Raw genomic sequence first — 21,572 nt, 5'->3', positions numbered from 1 at the left:
AGATGCAGACATTGGATACTGTGGGTGGTAGATGTTACTTTGGTGGAGGATGACGGAGTGAAGGGGGGGGGGGGGGTGACGGATAAGATCAGTAAACTTGTGTTGTGGTTGATCATGAACATGTCACCCATTTTAGCCGATTCTTACATTCCCCCCCCCCCCCAAAAAAAAAAACCGGTTCTGATATTAAGAATTTGAAGACATTCCCCACCCCAAAATAGCGCGACTACCCCATTCCCCCTGGAGTGTGACGCCATTTATGAGTGACCTTTTACTAAAATGTTTTAGCAACTTTGTTATCTTATTTGTTAGCGTATATACAGCTATTGCGCTTTATGTAAAGGAGCTATTGATTAATAGAAACCGGACAAAAGTGTTCCTAAGTCCGAACAACAAACATCTGGCCGGGACAATCGTGTTCCTAAGTCCGAACAACAAACATCTGGCCGGGACAATCGTGTTCCTAAGTCCGAACAACAAACATCTGGCCGGGACAATCGTGTTCCTAAGTCCGAACAACAAACATCTGGCCGGGACAATCGTGTTCCTAAGTCCGAACAACAAACATCTGGCCGGGACAATCGTGTTCCTAAGTCCGAACAACAAACATCTGGCCAGGACAATCGTGTTCCTAAGTCCGAACAACAAACATCTGGCCGGGACAATCGTGTTCCTAAGTCCGAACAACAAACATCTGGCCAGGACAATCGTGTTCCTAAGTCCGAACAACAAACATCTGGCCAGGACAATCGTGTTCCTAAGTCCGAACAACAAACATCCGGACAGGGTCCTCAGTTTAAAAAAGAACCGATATGTGTAAGACGTTGGTTACCAACTGAGATTTTTATCGCGCATTAAAAAAAAACCATAAAATTGCCAAGTTCAAGTTTTCTGAGAAAACTTTAAAAATAGACAAATTTAACAGTGGGTATTTCCGTTCACCTCATCATTGCAATCATAACTCAGTGTTACGTGTTACTTAAAAATATTTATTCACGTCATATTTTTAAAAATTAGTTTCATGATAAAGTGTTACCTGTAAGCTTAAATTAACTTACAGTATATGTGCCACAATATGGATTTTATTAGGTTAGGCTTTGACTAATAATGAACTCGTGAGTTGTACACGTTATGTGACATATTATCCTACTAGACTAGACATAATCCTTAACTTAATGTAGGCTTATAATTACCTATAAACATCATCTAACTAATTCGGTGGTTCTTAACTCAATGATCTATTTTTTTTTTCTATTAAGAAGGGTTCGGTGAATGCGTACTATATCAAGCTGATGGGACTCGGTACCCCCAAAAATGTTAAGAACCACTGATCTAATGTGAAAACGTCAATACAGATAGGAACCTGTAGTAGGCTACAAGCTTAATACCCACCCCACCCTCTGCACAAGTCTGGTCAATACCCACCCCACCCCCAGCACAATACCCACCCCACCCCCTGCACAAGTCCGGTCAATACCCACCCCCTCCACAAGTCTGGACAATACCCACCCCACCCCCTGCACAATACACACCCCCACCCCCTGCACAAGTCTGGTCAATACCCACCCCACCCCCTGCACAAGTCCGGTCAATACCCACCCCCTCCACAAGTCTGGACAATACCCACCCCACCCCCTGCACAATACACACCCCACCCCCTGCACAAGTCCGGTCAATACACACCCCACCCCCTGCACAAGTCTGGTCAATACCCACCCCACCCCCAGCACAATACCCACCCCCTGCACAAGTCTGGTCAATACCCACCCCACCCCCAGCACAATACCCACCCCACCCCCTGCACAAGTCTGGTCAATACCCACCCCACCCCCAGCACAATACACACCCCACCCCCTGCACAAGTCTGGTCAATACACACCCCACCCCCTGCACAATACACACCCCACCCCCTGCACAAGTCTGGTCAATACCCACCCCACCCCCTGCACAAGTCCGGTCAATACACACCCCACCCCCTGCACAAGTCCGGTCAATACCCACCCCACCCCCAGCACAATACACACCCCACCCCCTGCACAAGTCCGGTCAATACCCACCCCACCCCCTGCACAAGTCCGGTCAATACCCACCCCACCCCCTGCACAAGTCCGGTCAATACCCACCCCACCCCCTGCACAAGTCCGGTCAATACCCACCCCACCCTCTGCACAAGTCTGGTCAATACCCACCCCACCCTCTGAAAATGTGACGACACACTTTTACATATTTTAGAAAGCCATGTTAGAAACTGAATTTTAGGCGGTCTTTTTTTAACGATTTTAAAAGACTGTTTTTATCAATTTCTATACAAAATATTATAATCAATGTTGACCATACACTGTAAATATTTTAGAAAGAAATCAATGTTTAAAAAACAAAAACTGTCATTTTTAGGGGGAGGGGGTATGGGCTCAGGTTTGACGTCGTGGAGGGAGGGGGGGGGGGGTAAATCGTCAAAAAATTGTGACGTTATTATTCTAGATCTATTTATAATATGATGCCAATAATTCTGTTAAAATAAACCCAAATGGGAGTCGACCGATGTTGATTTCTGAAACAGGATGTGATGCCATGTAAAAAAAGGAAACCTACTATGGTTTAATTTATACACCATTAAAATACAGGTACCATTACAGAAGTCAAGGTCAGGTTATCGGGCACAACTGTTGTCTCCAAGATAATCAATCTAACCTGACGTCTCCTAATCCCCCTTAATTAATAACAACTGCACACAGTTAAAGACGACAACACGAAGATTACTGTTTTTATTGGCCTCCATTTTTCTCGGTATGGTACCACAGTTGTTGTTCGGCATGCGGTGATGGCAGACAATTTAATCAATATAATTAAGAATTATCGATTCGAATCATGTTTAGGGCTGTTTAGCTAAAATTTCGGGAGACAGGGAATGTTGATATGTAAGGATTTAGGTATTCGGCTTGAGTTAGCTATTGGTATACATGACCGTGGTTCAGTGTTTCTTTCAGACTTTTTTCTCTGGGGGGAAGGAAAATGTGTGGGGGGGGGGGGTGGACTACACTTTCCGAAAGGCGGACACTGGTAAAATTATGTTTTTTATATAAATTCTATTTCGTTCATATATTTTGCACCTGGTGGGGGGAAAAAGGTGGTAGAGATATATTTTCTTTTTTAAAATTTAATGTCTTTCTTTCGTCCGAGGGGGGGGGGGGGGGGGGGGGGGGGGGCAGACGTGTGTGAAGGGGGACAATCCCTGAAAGTAAGAGTAAAAAATCCAGTTTTTGACGATAGTGCCGAGCTGTAGGCCTGATCTAAAACTAACAGCTATTTTTTTTTTAATCAAGCTTTATCAATTACGCTGTTGGATGTTATTTTAACCCCATGCCGGTCCGCGTCTACACGACTGCTACACACAGTCAGCGACACGATAGCACAAACAGCTCAGCCTACAATATCCTGTTGACGAACCGCGCAAACAGCTGTTTGGGTTATTTCCGTCTACGCCAGCCCAGCCCCCTCTCTACATTATAAAACACAATTTTTATTTTAGCAACAGTAAACTGCGCTTTTCCCGACATTTTTTACTTTTAACTATAGTTTAAGCGTACCATTTCCTTGGGATTTGTTGCTGATTAGACGTGGGGTGTTAAAATATTGCGGACTTGGGACTTGGAAAGGGAAGTTGATCCATGGGGATGTTGGTATAATACATCTATGGTTGGAAGAAAATGCATTTCCAATCTGTGTCTTCAGTTTTTTTAGCTGCTGTCTTAAATTGAGTAGTCTCATAACTAGTGCCGCGCTCAAAGTAAGTTGATAATGTAACTGTTTTCTTCTTTTTTAAATATTTACGGAGGACGGGGGGGGGCGTTTTTAAATTGGTCTATATAAAAATTATTTTATTACATTTATTTTTCTTTAGGATTATTGTTATTTTTTCAACTGCGTTTACACGCGAAGGAAGAAAATCTCGCTGCAAGTTAGTGTCATTTGAAAACATTTTCCCGCGGAATTTGTTAACTAACTTGCTGAAAGTTTTTTTATTTTTCTAGACATGACAGTATACACGTCGCAAGTGTAAAAGCGGTATTAGGAGGTATGGTGTTTTTTTTTTATCGTGATCTTGTTGATTGGGCGCGCGTTTAGTGATAGCTCGTGATGATAAGTGTGGGTGGGAGTGGGGGGGGGGGGGGGTAAAGACTATACTAAAGGGACGACCGCTCAAGTATAGTGCACGCATTATATAACAAATTTGATATTTTGCCTATCCTGTTGCACAATATAGGTCATATATATATATATATATATATACATATATATATATATATATATATATATATATATATATATATATATATATATATATATATATATATATATATATATATATATATATATATATATATATATGCCTATATATATCGTTTAATAGGACTAAACCCCCTCCTCCCTACCGGAGAGATGCCGGAAAGAAGCACCCACCCCACCCACCCACTGCTGTGCTATCACATAATCTGCTCATTATGCTATATATTACAAGTTGTCCAATAAACAGTATCGTCACAAGGCAAGGGTTGGGGGGGGGGGGGCATCCGCACCGGGTGACACAATACAGTGGGGTTACACGAAAACAAAAACTAACTATTATAATTTTTTAAATCTGTTGTTTTGTGTTGTTGTTGTTGTTTTTCAGTTAATGTCTTATTAGGCACAGGGTGAAAACATAAAGAATGGGGATGACACGAAATTCCTTAAAGTTATAGCCATTAGCGGAGGGGACGACATTCTGTGCTGTATTACTGCACCGGGTACCGCCTGACATAGTGACGCCACTGCCTATAAATAAAAGTTACATGAAATTCATTGAAATCTAAAAACCGGGAAATTTTTTTATTAGTTGTAGATATAGGACTGCATCATATTTTAATAGTTGCATCAGCTATAGGCATAGCCTAAAAATCTCTGACCTACTTTAACAATGCTACTTTATATTAATATGGACATTAACTAACAAACATATAGGCCTAACCAAAATATTCTCTATGCCAAATAAATACATGATGTAGGGGTTCATCCATAAATGACGTCACTTTTTTTTTTTGACGATTTTTGACGTCACACATAGTCACAAAAAGCCAGACCCCCCCCCCCTAAAATGACGTCATAATTCAGCCTACAACCCCTCTCAAAATTGCAGTTGAATTCTTCTTAAAACATCGATATTTTTTCCAAAAATCTTGTCTAAACTCTGTCAACATAGAGTATTTTAATCAATTCGTATTACATTTTATTAAAATAGTTTTTTAAAAACGCAAAATAAGGGCTAAAACTAGTTTTCAAGAATTGCTTTTTTTATAATACAACAGTGTTTCTTCGGGGGGGGGGGGGGTACTTGAAATTTTCGGGGGGGGGGGGGCGGTAGACTTTCTTTGGGGGCGGACACTGTTAAAAGTATATATTTTCTATATAATTATATAAATTTCATTTCGTTCGGGGGGGGGGGGGGGAATTTTTCGGGTGGGCTCCCGAAGAGATACCTGAAAGAAACTCTGAATACAAAAGTGTGACGTCACACCATCTGAACCCCCCCCCCCCCCCCCCCATCAATTACGCACCCCTCCCCCCTACGAGTGTGAGGGTCATTTATGGACGACCCCTAGTCACAGAAGCCCAGAATAATGATTACATTTGATGTGGTCTGGTTCCTGTTAAATTTAAATGCAGAAAACTGGACTTTTTTCTTCTTCTGAAGTTTTGAATAACACTGACTTAGGCTACACATCACATTATGTTCTCTCCTCGCAGGAAAAAAAACAACACGGCAGACGAAAATCTATTTATAGCTAGTAAACTACACTGGAAAATTCCTTTACCAAAACGCCTCAAGAAAAATTTCACCGATTTAACAAAAAGTTGAAATCCATCATCTTTATTCTTTAACTGACTCGACTGTTAATAATAGGATCACGGGAAATTAGACTAGATCTAGATCATGTATATTTGATATATCTAGAACTAGATGTAGATCTAGATCTAGTTAAATAATAAATATTAACAGTGTATACACTGTCTAACCAACGGAGGCTAGGTGGTAAACATCAGGTAATTTAGTAATATTACCGTAATTTTTTTTTTTAAATATGGGCCCAATATGGCCTACTTTAGCACTAAACTACATAGTTAAATTATTATTAAAATAATATTACATTATTACTAGAATTAGACCTATAAAATCAAAATGTGTATTAAAACTTATTTTAAATTGAGTGCTTCTTGCTTAATTGATTACACTTCCACCTGTTATACAATTACTTATGTATAATTATTTAATAGTGTATAGGCCTAGTTTAAAGTTTAAAGCTTTAATTTTAATAAGCAAGGCCTGTGGCGCAGGAAGGTTTTTGTTGTATGAGGGTTGTGGTGAAAAAAATATTCCTAATATCTATAAGTTAGTATAAATCATAGATCTACATTAAATTATACATATGCAGTATACAGTATACAGGGATGTATGTATAGATATACATGTTTAAGTATAGCCTATATATTTATATGGAACAATTTAGTTAAACCTACCCCTCTTCCCTCATAAAAAATACTGCCATATATATATATATATATATATATATATATATATATATATATATATATATATATATATATATATATATATATATATATATATATATATATATATATATATATATATATATATATATATATATATATATATATATATATAGGGCCTATAGGCTAACAATAATAGTTGGCCAAAATATGCCTGATCAAGTGATTCTACATTTATTAAATTATTTAAGTACTCTATAGGTATGAATGTATTATTTTACTTACTGTCAAGTAATTGTAAACACTATATTGATTAATAAGTTTAGCAATCTAATTTGATTTTCATTCTTGAGAAATATTTTTTCAATATTTTTCTTAAAAATGTGATTAGGTGTATTGATACAAAAATATGTTTTATTTTTATTTAAAAACAGATCTAACCAGGGGGCTCTGTGAATGTTAGACTGAAATCAAATTAAAAAACCCACCAACACTCAAGATCTCCACACAATGTGAACTGGACCATAAAATCATGGCATCAATCCAACACAACAACAACAATGTCCTCTTTGATATTACAAGCAGCTGTAGGAACACCCTGCACAAAAAGCCAGATATCAAAGGCAAAGTGGAGAAATTTTTACCCGTTGAACATGACTGCTCTTTTTGTGGCAAGAGTTCCTATAACACCAAGTCCTGCACCAGATGCTGGCTTGCTAAATACTGTGATAAAATGTGCCAGCTAAACCATTGGAAGGAGCACAAAAAGGAGTGTAAGGAGGATAAATCCAGGGGGAATTTTTATAAAGGTAAAAATAATACGGCTGGATCTGGTCAGAGTTTTTTTCAGTATCAGGTATCTCATTGAGGGGCGGGGTTTGCCCCTCTCCCCTGAACAAATAGAAAAAAACAAGGATGATATTTAGAATCGACCCTTTGAATCCCTGACAGATCGTCCCCCCCCCCTCCCCTGACCCCCTCCAGAGAAGATTGTCTGAAGAAAAGCTGAACGTATATCCCCCAAATAAAATAAAATTAACAAAAATAGAAAATATATGCTTAAATTGGTGTCCACTTTCTCCTGGAAAATTTAGTTAGGTCCCCCACTCTCTGAGAAAAATATCTGAAAGAAATACATGATCTGGTTCATACTAAATATTTTAAATAAATATGGGGTTGTCTTGATAACATACCAATGAAATGTGTAATAGGTACTTTAGATATATATGGCTTATATCCACCTAATAGGATGAAAGAATTTTATTTAAAAAAGCAAAGTTTTTTTTTTTTTTTAAATAAATTAGTGTCTGTTTATATTATTTCAAATTAATTTGATTACATCTGATAATTAAAGCTGTCAATATCATTTTATCCAGGTGGACGGATATCAGAGATGGATTTAGTACCTGATTATCCAGAAGCCTCCATCAATGAAGATGCAATATTTTTGGATTTGGACAAATGTCCAAAAAATGGATACAATGATCATGCAGACTTTATACCAGTGAGAGAATTTTCTGTTGAGAAACTTCCAATAGAAATAAGACACCCTCGTGTAGCAAAATATATTTTAGCTGAGTCAAAAACAGCAGTAAGTTCTAAGTTTTTTTTATTTTATACTCCGAAGATATTAGTGATATTAAAATGACTGAGGTTAACAAAATTCAACAATAAACTTTCATTGCCCAGAAACTGTCTCACATACTGTGAAAGCAGCTACAAATTTTGTCCTTACCCACTATGACTGCTGTGTTCTTTTAACCTTTTATGCAAAAGAACCCTATTGTCCTATTGTATTATAGACTCCACGAATCCCTATAGCTAGCCTGAGTTAGTGTAATGATGTGTACATGATTAGTAAGGTATTCATGAATGCTTGGCTGTTAACCTGAATCAGTCACTAGTTAGTGCTTATATTTAACAATCGTGAAGTAAATAGAAGTGTAAATCCTTTTCAAGATAGTAGTTAACCTTTCAGAACTGATGGTCAATAAAGCAGATGAAGTAGAGTTTATCTGTTTCTGTGACCATGTTACATACACTTCAGTGCCCCTAACTTGAGGCAGGTACCATGGCAAACTTGAAAGGGGGGGGGGATTCACTCACATCTTACATACTCAAGCCAGAAATTAATTCTTTACCTTTAGATAGGTAGTTATGTGCTCAGATTCAGTGGTTCTTAACCTATTTGGAAATACTGAACCCCGACCAGTTTTATATTCGCAGTCAGTGAACTGTTCTTAATAATTCAATCATTCACATTGACAAAATCTGACTGTGAATCATGAGTCAGGTGTGTGTCTTGACCTCCGCCGAACATCTGAGTCCCCTGGGGTTCAGTCAAAACCAGGTTAAGAAACACTCCTCTAATTGCTTATAAAACGTTTGATAATTTTTTTTTAAAACCCCATCCATTTCAGGTGCGTGTTCTAGTAAAATGGACAAGTAAAAACCGACCAAACGAAGACGCTTGTGCCAGACTTCGGGGCACAAGAAGTACAAGAACCGCCTCTGGCAAATACGTCTTTGATAACCCCCGAGACATTCAAGCAGTCGACTGTCCTATACCACACTGTCATCGCAAGGCTGACCTGGGAGAGCACCACAAGATCTACCAGGGGGACGTCAAAGTCTTCACCAACAAACACGTCATCTACGATGAAGACGAGCTCAACAAAACAGTTGTCGATTTTTTCTACGACAGCTCGGACAGAGTCGGGGTGATAAGGGAATATGCAACAAAACTTTTTTACACGAAACCATCCTCGGATAAAACATTTCTCAAAGTGACGCTCCACGACGAAAGTCTCGTCCATATTTTGCAGCAAATAGACACTGACAAGTGCCGTTGTTTTCACCAGCTGCCGAAAGAAATTCTCCCTAGAATGTCAGCCTTTGCTATTGTCATCTCCCACCCGCATGGTCTCCCTAAAAAAGTCAGCATCGGAAGAGTGATCAGGGTCACGGAGGAGAATATGTCCGAGGTGACTCTAGCCAATGCTAAAGTGGCAGGGGACCTGGAGAGGAAATGGTTTGGGTCTCGCACGGAGGAAGATTACATCAACTACATGGCTGCCCTGGGGAAGCTTGACCTACCTGTGTACAAAATTTGGTATGACACACCCACCTGTCAAGGTAGCTCAGGTGCCTCAGTTTTATTTGGGGCCCGGCAGTGCAGTGGTACATGGGGCCCATACATGGCTTTTCACTCAGCCTATGACATAGATTCTAAATTAAATTATTTTAAGATAGTTAGATTTATCTAGTGTTATTTAGTTAAGTCTTTTTTTTTAAGCATTAAATTTCTGCACACATGTTGTTGATTAAGGTTTAGAGCTCCATTTCTATCCTAAGATTATATCACAGACTATTTTTTTGTTATTTTTAAATTATTTTTTTTAAACTACATGGATTTTTTCATTGAGCTTCTACTTAATTTAATAGGTGTTTTAGTTGGTTTTATTGTTATGTTTTTCTACTTAAATACTAAGTTTTAAACTGAAAATATTCTTGTTGAAAAAGATCTGAAAATTATCCTTCTATAATATTTGACATATGTTTATTTTAATTTCATTTTTTTTAAAAATGTAATTACTTAAAATGATTATTTTTTAACTCCAAGTTTAGTTCTCATTTCATTTTGCACCAAAAGTTGAGTTTTAATTCTTTGATTGTATAACACATGAATATAAAGCAGAACTGATCTATTGAAATCAATTCACCAGCCAAATTCTGTTTCTTGCCACCTAGTCTTATTATTATTTATACCAAGGAGATATTGTAATATCTTGTGTATGGTTTAAAAAAACAATTTAAATATGGTATTCTTTTACAAGTCATGATATTATTTTATGATATTGCTATATTTTTACAAACCTATTATATTTTTTATAATTACATTAATTATGCGTGATACTGCTCATTAGTTGTTACTGATTACATTATCATACAGTTAAAGCTGTTCAATATACATACTGTAATAAAACAATTGATTTCATGAGCTAAATAGTTTAATAGTCTACAATGTGAATATTTTTTAAAAGGGAGATAACTTCCTTTTCAGTTATGGTTTTTTTTTACTTCTCTCGCTATATTAAACTTCCTTGGTCATTAAAGAAAATATTAAAATATTAAGCTTTAAATGCACTTTTGTAATACAGCGTTGTAAATGTAAGTACCTACAATCTTTTATTTAAAAATAATAAACTGTACTATTAAATTTACCAATAGAACATTTAAATTTTAACTTAAAAAATATATGTGTGAAAACATTTATTAGTAAATTAGTTTGTTTAAGTGCTTTTGTTTCATTTTGCAAAATTTGAAGAGTTGCGTAAAAAGTTTAGTATTGTATGTAAGTAAGTTGATGTTGATACACCTAGCTTAACTGGAATATTAACAGTCCATCAATTTCGGATCTAATGGTATGAGTGTTGGTACTTTGACTTTATCGTGTAACTATTGTTTTATAAAGATAGAGATTTATATTTTTTTAATTCAACATTTAAACGTTTTTTTTTGCCCATTTCCACGGGATGCTTAATTTGAAAATGAAGTTATGATAACGACATTTCAGTTTTAAATATTAAATTGATCTGTTCCTTTTAAAGGAACATTTAGTATGTCTTTATTCTTACTTATACAGTGAAATCATAAACAATTGACATTTTATTTTATTTGCATAATCATCGTTTAATATATACTACAATGAAAAAAAATCTTGTATTGTGTATAAATTGTGGTGTGTATACATTTTACAATATATTTAACAAATGTGTAAGTCAGCATTATCTTAACAAGTTTTATTTTGTTCCTCAATTGTGTTCATTCATACTTTTCAAATGTATTGAGTGATAAAATTATTTTATTTAACCAATGATTGTTTAGCATTTTATTTTACTTCATTTCCCTGTTGGCTGTTTCATAAGGTAGAAACAGAGCAGAAACACCTCCTATGAAACCCATGAAGGCAAAAATTGAGATAGACAAGTAGGCAGATGTCTTAATCAAAACCTAAAAAAAATCAAGAATTTTCATTCAATATTTTAAAGAAAAATGAGAATAAGAACATCAAATTTCATCTTTAAAAAAATGTACAGTCTTTAACATACTGTGTGATAAATTATTTCAAATGTCAAGGTCAGAGACAGATGCACTCTACTTTATCTGTCTCATGGATTATTAGGTCTGTAAGGGAAGTTTAAAATCAGACCTGAGCTATGAAAGGTGTAGCCAGTATCCCAGCTCTTGATACACTACTGCTCCAGCCCAGCCCTACAGCTCTCACAGCTGTGGGGAAAACCTGCAAACAATCAATATTGAAATGGGGAAATCTACAAGACATCAGCATGGGAGTGGGGAAATCCACAAGACATCAACATTGGAATGGGGAAATCCACAAGACATCAATATTGAAATGGGGAAATCCACAAGACATCAGCATGGGAGTGGGGAAATCCACAAGACATCAACATTGGAATGGGGAAATCCACAAGACATCAGCATTGGAATGGGGAAATCCACAAGACATCAACATTGGAATGGGGAAATCCACAAAACATCAACATTGGAATGGGGAAATCCACAAGACATCAACATTTAAATGGGGGAAATCCACAAGACATCAGCATTGGAATGGGGAAATTCATAAAACATCAACATGGGAATGGGGAAATCCATAAAACATCAACATGGGAATGGGGAAATCCACAAGAATTTCACCACACCTGTTTTCAAAACTAAAATATTTACTGTTTTGAATTTTGGTAGTTGTTGTGGAATTTTTACTATTAATAAATGTGATTATTCATTAAGATTTTAACAAACATTCAAATTTCTTAATACCACTATACACATGAATAAGTTTTCAAAATAATTTAATAGCATTAAACGAATTTAAAATTACGTAACTATATTCAGATAAATTAACTATCCCTTATATAAATTACTTAGCAATCAGAATAATTAGCTATATCTGATTATCTCATCCTGATTAGTTTGTTAAAGCCTTACTTCAGCGGTGTAAACATAATTGCCCTGGGCAGCTCCGTTCCCCAAAGCTCTTGTTACAAACATCAAGGCCACTAAAACACTCCTACAAATTTAAAAAACTTTAATTTAAAATTTTATCTTTGAAAAAGTATACTTTTAAGTGTTAAATAAGAGAAAAAATGTAATTGTTACCTTGGTGCACATATGTTGCACATCAGCAACACAACTGTGTAGCAGAAATAAAGGGAGACAAGCACTTTTTTTCTCCCCAGTTTAGACAGTAGAAACATTGTGACAAGTAAACCTGTACATTGAGAGAGGGTACATGGATAACAAATAAACCTAAATATAAACATTTATACTTGGTTGTTTACAACATTAATATTTTTTTTTAAAAAGAACAAATAGATTCAGAGCAGGATAAATAAATTTTAATCCTAAGCAGAAAGTTATGAAATTGTAGTGTATGAGACAGATATCTGGAATCAATTTTTAGGTTGGGATAAGTGAATTCTTTTGGTTAATGAGGATAAGTGAATGCCTGTCTTTGATGAGGATGAGCGAATGCTTTTAGCTCATCCAGTAGATTATATTTTCAGCAGATAAACATTGAGGAACAAGTACCTGGAGCTTCACTTAATGTTGTGACAAGAAAATCTACGTAGTCCGATGTAGACAAAGCCTGACAGTGGACGTCACATTTTTCTTCTTGAGAGGACTGACTGTCATAGCCTGAAAAAACTTGAGACATAAACACTGACAGACATACTAAGTGATGGAATTCTTTAAAGAAAGAAAGCAAGAAATATGAATATTTTTATTAACCCTGAATAAAGAAATAAAAAGCAGGAACAATTTTAAAAATAAAGAGGGAAAAAATACTGAAACTAAAAGAGAATTAGTTTTTTTAAAGAAGGAAGGAAGAAAGGAAGAAACTAATTAGAATTACCGAAAAAGTTAACATAAAGTAAAGAACCAGGAAATAGGTATGGATAATTTTAAAAAAACATGATAAGGAAATAAGAATGTTTTTCTATTCTAAAAATTCCTCACCATGACAACCATCTGCTTGCTCAAACAGACTGGTAGTAAGAATAGCTGTACCATAGTAGCCCATGTTTCCACTCAGCCTGATTTAGGAAAAATTATTTTTTTACTGCTACACTTTAAGTGATATATAGTTCATTGCAACATAGTTCATAGGAGAAAATATAAATGTTTTAATTTTTTTTTCTGCTGTTTGTTTTTAATTGATTATTTGCTGGTAGGTAAATTAATAAATTAAAAAGAAATATTTTTCAATACTTTCAAAATTTCTTAATATAGATAGAAGGAAATAAATTTTATACCACATCAAAGAAACTAAGATAGTAGTTCTTCTGTATTCAGACTGAAATAAGTCTTTCCAACTGCTAGTTGTGTGGTTCTGTAATTATAAAACTATACTTCAATATTTGAATGAAAAGAAATACATTATACTATAATAAGCAGGAGCTGATTCCATGGCCACTATACATAACTTACCAGAGGCCCAATGTTTTACCTGCTTTTCTGGCTCTTGTAATGTCCCTTCTGGCAAGCTTGTTTTGTTCGATTTGGCCATATCTTCTAAAACGGTTGTGGCTTCTTTCATTTGACCATGGATTAAAAGGTATCTGGGACTTTCAGGCAACATCTGAGACAATCATGTTAAGGGAGTTAAGTCTGTAATAATTTAACTTTTAAAAACTCTAATACAGATCATATAAAATTGAATTGTTCGTTTGAGTAAACTATAGACAAGCTACTGATTTATAACAACTTGATGTCTTTTGGCTATTTATATAATATTTTCAATTGTTTGTTTTTAATATTTTATAGTGTTCACTAAGGGAGGTAACTGATTATGATTAATTAACTTTTATTGCCAATGGTCAAACTATCATTGCTGTCACAATTATTTTACTTTACCTTAAACAACATTGAAAACAGACACACAGGAATTGAAGTAATTCCCAGCAGCCACCTCCATCCAAGGGTTGGTATGACAACAAGGGCAAGAACTGCTTCAAGGCAAGACCCAAGTGCCCACATGAACTACAAGTCAAAAACTGTTTGTTAAAAATACATTGTTTTTTCAACCAAGTTTAAATATTTTCAGTCTGTAGCTATAACATTACAACCACCAGATTAAACTTACAGCTACACCCTTCAAATTAAAATGAAAGAAAATCACTATACTAGACTTACAGCTACACCATTCAGATTAGACTTAAAGACAAAAAATCTAAAGCAACTATACTAGACTTACAGCTACACCCTTCAGATTAGACTTAAAGACAAAAATATAAAGCCACTTTACTAGACTTACAGCTACACCATTCAGATTAGACTTAAAGAAAATCACTATACTAGACTTACAGCTACACCATTCAGATTAGACTTAAAGACAAAAAATCTAAAGCAACTATACTAGACTTACAGCTACACCATTCAGATTAGACTTAAAGAAAATCACTATACTAGACTTACAGCTTTAGCCAAAAATCTAAAGCCACTATACTAGACTTACAGCTATGGCCATTAGGCACTGGCCTCTGGATGCTGTGGGCAAAAACTCTGAGTAGTAGGTCATCCTGGGGATGGAAGAGCTAATTTGGTTAATTAGAACTTCTAGAAGCAACACATCAATGGTTAAAGTATTTACTTTCTATATATTTTTTTTATTTACTCTTGGGGGCAGTGCCCATACACCCAAAAAAGAGGCCTAAAAGAAAATCTGTATGCATATTTCCCATCTTACATGGAATAAATCTCTTATAACTGTTAATTACCAGCTCCTTGAACTGTTAATTACTTGCTTATAAAGCTCTTGCTCCTAAAAATGATTAGTTATCGATATGTGTGAGGTCCGAGGATAAGAAAAATTTCATATACAGAGAACATGTTCTTTGTTAAATAAGGTAATTTTTATTCCTCCAAAACCTCGAACTCCAGGTGTTTTGGTTGCAGAGTTTATTCCAGGCATCTCTTCAAAGAAAGTATACACCCCCCCCCCCCCCCCGAACGACATGCAATTTAAATAGAAAACATTTTACTTTTACCACTGTCCGCCCCCCCCCCCCCCCCCCCCCCCCCCGGAAAACGGGGATATCACTAAAAGTAAGTTTTATATTTTAAGTTTAGAAATGTAGGCCTGTTGTTGTTTTTAAAGTAACTTTAAAAAGTTTAACTTACGCTTGAGGCGTCGCTCCTAATCCACATCCAACGATAAATCGTAGACAGACCATCCAAATATAGGACGGCGCCAGGGAACTTAACATTCCAAAGTAGCCAGTGAAAGCAGAAAACAAAAGTAATATCTGGCAAGTCAAAAATAACCAGTGTTTAAAAGCAAAATTGACATCTGGCAAATTGAAAACATAATACACTAACCTAATCCAGTGGCGGAACTAGAAAAAAAGGGCCACCCCGCAAAGAAATTTTTTGGGCCCCAACTATATATATATATATATATATATATATATATATATATATATATATATATATATATATATATATATATATATATATATATATATATATGTGTGTGTGTGTGTGTGTGTGTGTGTGTGCCTTTGTATATAAACAAAATATGAAAATACCAACACAGTACTCATTTCGGGATTGTTCGATTTTTTTTTAAAAATTAAAAATACTAAAAATTTTTTTTTAAAGAAATTAAAACAAGTTACAAGAACACGTCACAATTCTGTGAGTGCTATTTTTTTTTTTTTTGCTCTGTGATCACTCTGTGAGTGCTATTTTTTTTTTTTTTTAATTAATAATGACAATCGTAAACAGCGTAAAATCGAAGATCAGTCTCACTATCCACTCTGTGTGTGTGAGTGCTATTAGTCTGAAAATCTCTGCTTTAAATATATGTTTAATTTTTCCAGCATGTTGGTCGGTCAAAAGAATATGAAGCATGAAAGCTTTGTATGTGTAATGGTTTCCCGCGTTATGTTTATTTTCATGTTTTTTTGTATTTATATTATTAGTTTTAAATACATTTCCTTTTTATGCTTTGTCATTCTTTATTATGAATTTTTAAAAATAATAATTAAGAGATGTAATTGCTTTTTAATTTGTTTAGTGCAATCTATTAAAAGGAGCTTAAGAGCACACATACTTGACTATTTGAAAAAGGGAAATAAGTCATGGAAGTGGTTTGAACGCTTGCCTATCATTCACGCGATTTTCATAAGAATTTTTCCGACAACAGCGTGTGTTTGATTTGTGGAGAAAGAGGACCCGGGATGGTGTCTATAGAATAAAGATAATGAAACCGCAGCTACAGTATTCTTTTTAAAAAACAACCATAAAGTCAAAAATGTATCAAGATTTTTTTTTAACTAAAAAAATAAATTGATTATGGTCGGCTGTGGGCCCCTAAATGGCCCGGGCCCCCCCGCGTTGCGGGGTCTGGCGGTACTGTAGTTCCGCCCCTGACCTAATCACACTAAAACAATCCAAAATTTCATTTTGCTTTTAGAGAACTTCAAGTAGAATATAGTATTACTATTAATAGATTCTATATTTTGTGCTAAATTGCATTTGTTTTCTTTAACATAAGCAGAATGATAAGCTAGACATCCTTTATAACTGGCACAAATAGCTTTCTTTAAAGATCCAAGCCAAATTCGGTTGGCCAAATCGCTTTTCGGCCACCACTTTCACTCATCAAACTCTAAACAATAAATGGTCTAAACAATGTGTTTGGTTACTCAGGGTATGTACCGGCCGTCGTCCGTATTTATCCGACAAATATCCCCAAAAGTTTGATGTGATCCCCATCCCCAGAAAAACAGCCTGCAAAAAAAAAATAATAATAATTTTAAAAAAAAATTAAATAAAAGAGTTTAAAAATGTAGGTTGGGTTCTACTTCATTTTAAATAAATTTAAAATTACCGAGGTCAGCAAAGCTTCCTGTAGTCCACTCAGTTGCCAGGTACACTTCAGCACAGGGGCCAAAATGGACAACAGCATCATTTCCATAGCGTCGGACATCTGAGGCGGGGTGGGAGATTTAAAAAAAAACATATTTGGAATTTTACAACAGATTTCAGTGTTGATTTTATTTTTATTTTGAATGAGGAGTCAATAGTATCTTCATTACGCCCTGAAGTCAACTATAAATATAATCTCGTGTGTGCACAGAGGCCAAAGACAATGTATAGGCACATATTGGTCTTTGGGCTAAAACTTCGAAAACAGTGTTTCTTCCAGACTTTTTTTCTCCGGGGGGGGGGGGGGGGGGCACTTGAAATTTTCGGGGGGGGGGGGGGGTTGGGGGCGGTAGACTTTCTTCGAGGGGGGGGGCGGACACTGTTAAAAGTATATATTTTCTATATAAATTATATAAATTTCATTTCGTTCGGGGGGCGGTAAAAAAAATTTCGGGGGGGGGGGGGCAAGCCCCCCGAAGAGATGCCTGGAAGAAACTCTGTTCGAAAATGGTATATCTTTACTCCCCCCTCCCACTCACCCCCAACCGCGTCATCTCGTTTTCTCTAACAGACACAGCCGCTCCAATATTCTATTGTACAAACAATATTCAACTTTACAACTTCATTATTAATAATTTAAATCCTTTATCTAGAGGTTTAAGTCAGCTTATAGTCACTCAGTTGATATAGCTTATAGTCATTCAGTTGAAATACAATATATCAGTTTATAGTCAGTAAGTTGTTACAAGATATACCATTTAATATAAGATATATCAGTACTCACATAACACAGACCTGCTAGAGCTGAGATTTTCACCTGAAAACGCCCAAAGCCCAAGGCATCAATGGCTGTCTGTACCGAATACATTGGACCTGGGAGAGATTTTATGGAAAAAAGTTGACCAACTTTAAGCTCTATGCACTTAATTTTTTCGTTAAATAAAAACTTTAATATAGTTTGATCGTTTGTGGAGATGTGTGAGAGTGGGATGAGGATGTGACTAGAAAATTTTTTTTTTTAATGCGAAAACATGTCCCTGTGAGGCAAACATAGCATCAGAGGTAAGGGACATAACTTTGAGTAAACTGTAAAGGGACATAACTGGAGCGGAGGTAGGAATTCGTGTTTGAAAAAAATGTATGCAATGCATTTGTTTTAAAATTATAATATAGTTTGTTGACTTTTTATCTCCCTCGAGCTCAGCAGGTCTAAACATGTACTTCCCCTCGACCCACCAGATGGCATGTGTTATTAGGTACCAGCAGAATTTTAATTACCCGTTTGTGTTCGTGACGATTTTAGTAAAGGACTTGTTTCCTCCATCGCCATGGCAACCGCTGGACTGTGTGCTTGTGCAGGGGAGACAAAAGGCATGCCCTGAGTGCTGGTTCACATGGTGGGTAGCTCACCTGTCAAGCAGAGACTGTTAGTACACCTGTCAAAAATACACGGCAGGTAGCACATCTGTCAAAAATACATGGCAGGTAGCACATCTGTCAAAAATACATGGCAGGTAGCACACTTGTCAAACAAAAACAGAAGTAGCACGCCTGTCAAAAATACACGGCGGGTAGCACACCTGTCAAACATAAACAGAAGTAGCACACCTGTCAAACATACATGGCAGGTAGCACGCCCGACATACATACATGTCAGGTAGCACACCTGTCAAACAAAAACAGAAGTAGCACACCTGTCAAAAACTTGCCAGGTGGCACACCTGTAAAACAGAAACACCTGGCGTTCCCGCCCACAAGATTTGATGTGTTCAAAGCAAGCGTGGGTCGATAATAGTACATGTAAAACGCACTATATGTATAATATAACGCTGGTGGTAGTGTGTCAGTCCTTCCTTGTACTCATGTATCAAGACTGAACCCTAACCAAACATAGTATGACAGAAAAACAAAATCAAATCGTCTTTTACAAAAATCATTTAGCATCTGTAAACAATGGGTGGCAACTCGAGTCGATAGGACGCCCCTGAGCCCACTCAGCTTTTATGAGTACCTGAATAGATACGTCGCTGACAAAACATGTATTCATTTACAGAAGTAATAGAAACAGACGAACTCTATATCATCTGCCATAACCAAAAAGATAATTTGACTTAACCTAAATTAGATTCTACTTTTTTTTTTGTGGTACGTACAAATAACTTGTAGCCAAGGTTGAAGTTACATTTGAAAATGTAGTACTTTACTTTTTAAAGACTACTTTCAGTGATGAAGATGTGTGTGTGTTTATCTAACTATTTTAGTTTAATTAATTAGTGACCTACTTCCCCAACCTGCTGTGTCACTGTGATAATTTAACTATGAAATAGTCGTGTCATCGGTGTGTTAAGTCACTCTAACACGATATGCTAAAATTAAAACTCAATAAACAACATCTTGCTAGTTTTATTTCATCATACAGGAATAGTTCACAACATAAATTCGATTACACGTTTTTTTTAAAAATGTAAACAAACGTACCTATTAAATACACCAACACACCCTGAAGAAATATTAATGGTGTGAAATTAATTAGTTATCTAATTGGAACGATGATGTCACTCGACCAGCGGTTCAGATCCATTTTGCCCTGGGTCACTGGACAGTAGAGACAGTAGAGTGGACCACTAAAGGAAAGAGAGAGAGAGGGGTGGAAACATAAAAATAGCCATAATGGAGATCGTTTGAAAGTTAAAATAGGGAGGTTGGAATTTTGTAGCGTGAGTATTTTATAGTTAATACAATTCCAAAAAAAAGCATGTATTGTGTAGCTTGTAACACAATGTGTTTTGACTACAGGTCCCCCCTTAAAGAAATTCACATATCGTGCTCGGTGGCGAGGTTGTTGTAGGTGACTTATATTCGACAAGAAGAGCAAGACTTCGACTGAGACAAAACATCGACGGATATAGCTCTCAACATATGCACAATAATACTTACCTTAGTGTGGTTCACCATATATCATAGGTGCCTAACACACACCTACCTCATTCAATACCTACCCTAATATAGTGACAAAATCACCAACCACCTACCATAGTACTATTGACAAAATCACCACCTAGTGTAGTTGACAAAATCACAGGACGTTACCCTCCCCCCCCCCCCCCGTCAATTATCCCCCGAACATCCCCCTCCCGAAATTACCCCCCCCCCCCCCCGAGCAAATATCCCCCACCACCCAGTTATGGATACGGTAGGGAGGTGTAAGAGTTAGATGTAGGTTTCGAGTAGGGGTTAGTGGTTGGGTTTTAGGGTTAGTGTTAGGGTCAGGGTACATTGGCATGCGGCGGGGAAGGGTAATTGACGGGGGGGTAACGACTGCGAGGGGGGGGGGAGATCTCCGTGGGGAAATATTCGGGGGGGGGGGGGTAATTGACAGGGGTGGGGGTAATGCCGTAGACCCGACAAAATCCCAGGTGCCTACCACTCACCTACCCTTATGTCGTAGACCTCCTGTAACACGAGAACCGTTGACCTACCTATGGGAAAAATTAATTAGGTCAGTTGGCGTCACTGCTAGCCGTCTGGTAGATAAACCGGACAGGTAAAGGTGACGTCATGCACTAGGTTCACGTGACCCTATGTGGGACTGACTGACTAGCAATAGCTACTTAACTGTATCTGGGACTTAGTGGTGTCACTCCCCCCCCCCAAGAAACAAAGTATATATATATATATATATATATATATATATATATATATATATATATATATATATATATATATATATATATATATATATATATATATATATATATATTTATTTATTTATTTATTTATGAAGGAAGGTTGAGCTTCTTTTTTTTGAACAACGTGTACACAGACTAAGCATTGGCAGAATGGTAACCCCACAGCGGTCCCTCCTGTCTTCAAATTTATAAAGAAAATAAACTGCATTAATAACAACTTCATTATATGTTTATGTGTTTAATTCAGGGGTCGGCAACCTGCGGCTCGCGAGCCGCATGCGGCTCTTTTGATATCAAGATGCGGCTCTCCAGCTCCTTGCACAAATACTAATAATCTTAATAAAAAAAAAAAAATATTTGAAATTAAAAAAAATTAGT

At 36.4% G+C, this 21,572-nt stretch overlaps 2 protein-coding genes across 3 annotated transcripts; one reads left to right on the top strand and one right to left on the bottom strand.

The window, feature by feature from the left end:
• The first annotated feature begins 3,609 nt into the window (after positions 1-3,609).
• LOC131958359 (uncharacterized) lies at positions 3,610-10,124 on the top strand. The gene is made up of 4 exons (XM_059323351.1): positions 3,610-3,787; positions 6,981-7,355; positions 7,923-8,137; positions 8,967-10,124. The coding sequence occupies exons 2-4, from the start codon at positions 7,079-7,081 to the stop codon at positions 9,810-9,812; spliced, it is 1,338 nt and encodes a 445-aa protein (XP_059179334.1). The 5' UTR covers positions 3,610-3,787; positions 6,981-7,078; the 3' UTR covers positions 9,813-10,124.
• A 2,410-nt stretch (positions 10,125-12,534) lies between these two features.
• Positions 12,535-20,053, bottom strand: LOC131958355 (synaptic vesicle 2-related protein-like). 2 transcript variants are annotated; one of them, XM_059323345.1, is made up of 14 exons: positions 19,984-20,053; positions 18,784-18,915; positions 18,290-18,378; positions 17,468-17,566; positions 17,296-17,367; positions 15,754-15,878; positions 15,089-15,152; positions 14,488-14,613; positions 14,081-14,212; positions 13,887-13,963; positions 13,591-13,667; positions 13,162-13,269; positions 12,730-12,841; positions 12,535-12,640 (listed from the first exon to the last, which is right to left on the bottom strand). In XM_059323345.1, exons 2-14 carry the CDS (start codon positions 18,878-18,880, stop codon positions 12,547-12,549), a joined length of 1,272 nt encoding a protein of 423 aa, XP_059179328.1. In that variant the 5' UTR covers positions 18,881-18,915; positions 19,984-20,053; the 3' UTR covers positions 12,535-12,546. The 2 variants fall into 2 exon arrangements, with proteins under 2 accessions (XP_059179328.1, XP_059179329.1); XM_059323346.1 differs by lacking the exon at positions 19,984-20,053 and adding an exon at positions 19,659-19,731.
• Positions 20,054-21,572: the final 1,519 nt, after the last annotated feature.

The sequence above is a fragment of the Physella acuta genome, unplaced genomic scaffold, assembly GCF_028476545.2.
Source record: "Physella acuta isolate Inbredline_101_S28 unplaced genomic scaffold, ASM2847654v3 ptg001320l, whole genome shotgun sequence".
NCBI classification, from domain to species: Eukaryota; Metazoa; Mollusca; class Gastropoda; family Physidae; genus Physella; species Physella acuta.
The sequence above is the reverse complement of the archived record's forward strand: the minus strand, read 5'-3'. Positions and strand labels throughout refer to the sequence as shown.

What these genes read in the sequence shown, in the direction of transcription:
- LOC131958359 (XM_059323351.1), top strand. Translation starts at nt 7,079, where the DNA reads ATGGCATCAATCCAACACAACAACAACAATGTCCTCTTTGATATTACA. An exon ending in CAGGGGGAATTTTTATAAAG is followed by an intron (nt 7,356 to 7,922) that starts GTAAAAATAATA and finishes CATTTTATCCAG; the next exon opens with GTGGACGGATATCAGAGATG. An exon ending in TAGCTGAGTCAAAAACAGCA is followed by an intron (nt 8,138 to 8,966) that starts GTAAGTTCTAAG and finishes CATCCATTTCAG; the next exon opens with GTGCGTGTTCTAGTAAAATG.
- LOC131958355 (XM_059323345.1), bottom strand. Translation starts at nt 18,880, where the DNA reads ATGCCTTTTGTCTCCCCTGCACAAGCACACAGTCCAGCGGTTGCCATG. An exon ending in ATCGTCACGAACACAAACGG is followed by an intron (nt 18,379 to 18,783) that starts GTAATTAAAATT and finishes AATCTCTCCCAG; the next exon opens with GTCCAATGTATTCGGTACAG. An exon ending in ATCTTAGTTTCTTTGATGTG is followed by an intron (nt 13,668 to 13,886) that starts GTATAAAATTTA and finishes TTCCTAAATCAG; the next exon opens with GCTGAGTGGAAACATGGGCT.